Here is a 5,062-nt window from a genome sequence, read left to right as displayed (position 1 = left end):
GCCAAAACCAACTTGTGTGCGCGATATTCGCGTATTTATTAGTTTTATAAACTACTATTGGCGTTTTATTACTAATTTCTCCCGCTTAGCGCTACCTCTTACCGTTTTAACGAAGAAGGCGCCAAATAGTGCCAGGCAAGGGCCGGCTATAAGAAGGGAGGAGAGCGTACCCCTAAATATAGGATAGGAAGGCGAGAAGTCCTTCTAGGTGCTTAAAGATGCTTTTTTAGAGGTGCCTATACTGGCATACTTTAAACTAGGTTGATAAACTCGTCTTAAGACTAACACCTCAGGAGGGGTAATTAGTACCATTTATAGCCAACTTATACTAAATAAGGGTAAAAACGGCTTATAGCAACTAATTAACTTCTTTTTAAGGAAATTAAATGCTATGTAGTACAACTATGATACATATAATAAGGAACTCCTTATAATTATGGAATTAGTTAAACACTAGTGCTAGTACCTCTAGGGTTAGTACTTTAAGGTCCTAACGGACCACCATAACCTTTAGTAGTTTATGGAGACAAAGATGCTTACAGCGTGTTACGTTTAGTTATACCTAACCCTTAGTGAGTATGACTTTGTTATGACTTACTAGATAGGGTCCATAAATCTAGTAGACGGCCTATTACGGCGTTTAGATTACATACTTAAGAGTAAGGAGCCTAAGTAAAGGAATTATATGGCTTTTATAAAGCCCCTAGCTAATATCCTCTTAGATAGGTAGGGAAGTGAGGCTTAGATCTCTATAGTAACCACCCATTCCCATCATGATAAGAAAGGGGATAGGAAGCTAAGGATGGAGGTGCTAAATTTTAAGGAGTTGAATAGGGGTTCCCTAGGCACTAATATTCCTTTTAAGGAATAGGAAGCCATTAAACCGGAAGACTCCAACTTATTAGATAATGAAGTGGATGATTTAGCGTAATCTGGTCCAAATAGGCCTGGCTTAGGACGAACTAACCCTAGATGGGTTGAATCTCCCTTAGAGCGTACACGGGCTATTAAGAGTTACTATAATAGGCCTCTCTCTAGATATTTTGGTATATCTCATATGCTTAAGCGTATCTAAAGGAAGTTTATCTAGACTAGCATGAATAAGGATGTTTCTAACTATATCTATAACTATGAGCGCTATTAGCATGTAAATTATAAGAGATATAGATTGTATAGTCTCTTATAATAACTTCTAGTCCTAGATCGTCTATAGTAGTATATAATAATGGACTTTATTATAGACCTACCTCTAAGTGCCTTCGCGGGACTGACATATGACGCTATTCTAGTGATTATGGATTAATTCTCCAAGATGGCGCATTATGTACCAGCCTGGATGGATTGGGATAGTAGTGACCTAGCTTAGGCTTAGATTCGTGAAGTTGTTCGACTTTATGGCAATCTAGAGAGTATTCTCTCGGATAGAGGGCCTGTAATAAGAGTAAAATACTAGGATACCTTTTACCACTATCTAAACTTAAGAAGAGTATTAACCTCTACTTTCTACCCTTAGATAGATGGGCAGATAGAGCGTTAAAATTAGACCCTAGAGTAGTACCTCCGTATCTTTTACTCCCTAGAGTAGGATAATTAGGTAATATAGATCTTATTAGTAGAGTATGCTTATAATAATAGTAGGTACTCCATAACTGGGTACACCCCGTACTAGGTCTACTTTGGCTACAACCTATCCGAACCAACCTGGCCTAATCAGCCACTAGGTGGCGGGGAGAGTCTAGAAGGATTTAAAATGGCTACCAAGTTACTTAAAATACGCGCAAACGCGCGCAAAAAGCTATAGGTAGTATAAAGATACTAAGAAACCCTAGCTAATAAGAAAAGACTCCCCTTAGAGCTTAAATTGGGCGATAAAGTTTAGGTTTTAAATAGAAACCTAAAGTTAGGACGACTAAATAAGAAAATAGATTGGAAGTTCCTTAGGCTAGGTAAAGTAAAGGAATGTATTAGCACTCCTCCCACTACCTACTAAATAGACCTACCAGAACTCGGCGAGGTCCATCTAGTATTCTATCTATCCCTTTTAAAACTATACACTCTATATGGTAGACTACCGCACTAATAAGCGCCAATTAAGGACACTTTACGCTAATATGGAGACGATGTGTACAAAGTGGACCACATTATTAATAGATGCAAGAAAAACGACAATTAATAGGAATACTTAATTAAGTGGACAGGATATGGTCCTGAAGAAAATTTATAGGAACTAGTAGTATTAATTAGTAGAAACGCGCTGAAAGAATTCTAGAAAAGGCTTAAAATATTCCTAAGAAGATTAGTTAGGGAAATTCTAACCTAACTAAAGTGAGGTTGAGGGCAACCTCCTAAAAAGGGGAGAAATAGTAGAAGCTAAGTATAATTATAAGGCCTATATTACCTTTCACCTAATTAAGACCCCCACGTGTCTCCTATAAGGGAGTTTAGTGGAAGGTCAGCCTAAGAGTAAGGTATTTTAATAGATGTAGAGACTTTGGATTTCACTAAGATAAGGACCTAAATTTGAATTTTCACTAAGTTAAACAGCTAGTAGGGAGAAAAATAGAAAAGAGTATAAAATGGACTAATTTGGCATTAATTAGCACTATCTAGTACTATTAAGAGAGAAAGCCGACCATTATTACCTAAACAGCACCTAAGGGGAGCTGCTAGGAGACATATTAATAGAAAAGTAAAAACTGTAACTCTTACTATCTAGAAAGGATTAAAAGCTAGCATTAGTACTATAAACCACCATTCATCACTATATACTGCCATTCCTTGCTATATACTACCATTTCTTACTAGAAGCCGCCAATTATCGCCATCTCACGCTAATTGGGCACTGGTTGTGCCGTAGACCACCTAAACCCTATTATAGGGGAAGAGTTAGAGCTATTAAGCATGACTAGTATTAGTCTTATATATTCTAGACTTAGAGTAATGCTTAGTGTGGTATTAGGCATTAAAGTACTTAACCTTATCTAACTCTAAGCTAAATAGGCTAATAGTAGCCATCTAAGTACTAGAGAGAGTATTACAGGAATGCTTATTACTAGCTAGAGTTAGAGAAGCCGGATCATTAGGAGTAGAGGTAGAAGTAGTTAGAGAGGTAATGTTAATATAAGCTAGGACCTTAGCCTACTCCTTGGCACGCTTTTGGTTCTATTTAATAGTAAAACTAGTTACTATAGTGCTATAGGGATAACCACACTTCTTTTATGCTAGTTAGGTACTAATTCTGCTAAATAGCGCCCAGAGATACCACTTACTACCATTTAGGCCTTAGAAGGGCTAACACCGTCCTTATTAGACTTATCCTTAGCTTTATTAAGCTTTTACTTCTTCTTAAGGGCAGCCTTGGACCGGCTATAACCCTAGATGAGCACACCGGACTCAGCGGTATCTTTGGTCTAATAAATGGCCCCATTATGGGCTTAAGTGACCTCCCAGTATCCTTTATTACTACTAGAGCCAATTAGTGCCAAGTCATGCTAAATGGTTCCTAATAATACACTTACGTGCCTAACTCTGCTAGAATGCACTTAGTAAGATGCTTCACCTCCTTATTAGCCTTATTATAGTCCTTATTAAATGAAGCGCGCTCTTTGGCCTCATTAAAGGGCGGAACCTTAATAGGAGCCCTTATAAGGCGAAACTCGCTAGGTTAAAGTCCGGTTGGGGCTATAATGTACTTGGGGTCTGCCAACTGGGTATTATAGGTCCACTTAGCCGCATTATAGAACGCAACTTGCTTTTTATAGGCAGTCTTACGCATTTAAAGGTGAACTTCCTTAGTAATGTCTACTATGGCGGCAATAGCGTCTTCAAGAGCCGTAAGGCGCTTCTAAAGGACGAAAGTAGGCTATTTATGCTAGTTAGTGCTAGATTGGTACCAATTATACACTATTATACTAAAGAATGCTATTTAATACTTACTACGAAGCAAGGACGACCCTCAACTAAACAAAGGAGATAAAGGCGGTAAGGAAGGCCCTTATAGACTAATAAATCCTATTTATTATCTATGGGATCCATCTTACACATATTATCCGCATCCTTAACTCCATGCTTAGTATAGAGGAGAAGATAGGATAGGTAGGGAAAGGTGGTCTAAAGTCCGTGCTTCTTAGTGGACTTAATGCGAAACTTTGCTAAGGTATTAAGCTTTAGAGGCATAGTGGTCGATTTGTGCTAGATATTACTAAGTGGTGCTAAATGGAGCTAGAAAGAGCTAATAGTAAGGTTAGAGTACTAAAAATGAACTAGATATACTAAGAAAAGGTAGAATATGCTAATTAGGTGCAAAAGCTACTAGTTAGTACCTAATAGGGGAAGAAGTTGCCTATATATAACTATTTAGTACGGTTAGTAACTCTTTCTACCAAATTCTACTACATTCTGCCAGATTGCGCCAGTCGATAAGGTGATTAGAATTATGGAAATACTCACCTCCACCAAGGATGGGAAAAGTAATAGAGTAAAGAATAGGTAGGAGGGTCTAATTGGGTAGGGTATACCTTTTAGATGCTAAGGTACTAAGCTATTAGTACGTCACGTGACTAGACTAGCGCGTCATGTAATAGCTACTACCTAATTAGGCTAAAATGCACGTATTTGCGCCCTACCGCCTCTTATTCCACCTAATTGCGACTGGATCTGAGCTGGTAGATTATGGGCCATTATCTTGCTATTGCCTCTAGAGTAGGGCTCTTGAGAACTCACCTAACTTAATTGGGACAACTCGGCGCAAAATGGTATAAAATGGCTAAACCCACTAATATATGACATGAATAACGCCTATATCGAATACTAGTACTATCTATGGTACCATTGCTTACAGAGAATCCACTCTTAGGGCGAGAGTATCCTTTTAAGGGGGATAATGTTAGACCTCCCCTACTATAGACTAGGTGGCTTACCCTAAGGTTATGTGACTTGGACTATATAGTACTAGGAGCTGGCGGGTAGAGCCCATTAGTGATTCGTCTATTCTATACCTAAATGTTACTATTTCTCTATTATTGAAGTTAAGGCTACACTATTCACCCCATACCTCTAATAG

The 5,062-nt window shown here is 38.3% G+C and overlaps 1 protein-coding gene across 1 annotated transcript; it reads left to right on the top strand.

Annotated features, from left to right (window-relative positions):
* Window position 1: 1 nt before the first annotated feature.
* On the top strand, window positions 2-187 carry CC84DRAFT_1086459 (uncharacterized protein; the record flags this gene model as incomplete). The annotated part of the gene is made up of 1 exon (XM_018174162.1): window positions 2-187. A coding segment is annotated over one exon (186 nt), but the record flags the coding sequence as incomplete, so codon positions are not given.
* Window positions 188-5,062: the final 4,875 nt, after the last annotated feature.

Source organism: Paraphaeosphaeria sporulosa (genome assembly GCF_001642045.1).
Source record: "Paraphaeosphaeria sporulosa strain AP3s5-JAC2a unplaced genomic scaffold CC84scaffold_3, whole genome shotgun sequence".
NCBI lineage: Eukaryota > Fungi > Ascomycota > Dothideomycetes > Pleosporales > Didymosphaeriaceae > Paraphaeosphaeria > Paraphaeosphaeria sporulosa.
Note: the sequence above shows the minus strand (reverse complement) of the source record. Positions and strands in the feature narration are given on the sequence as shown.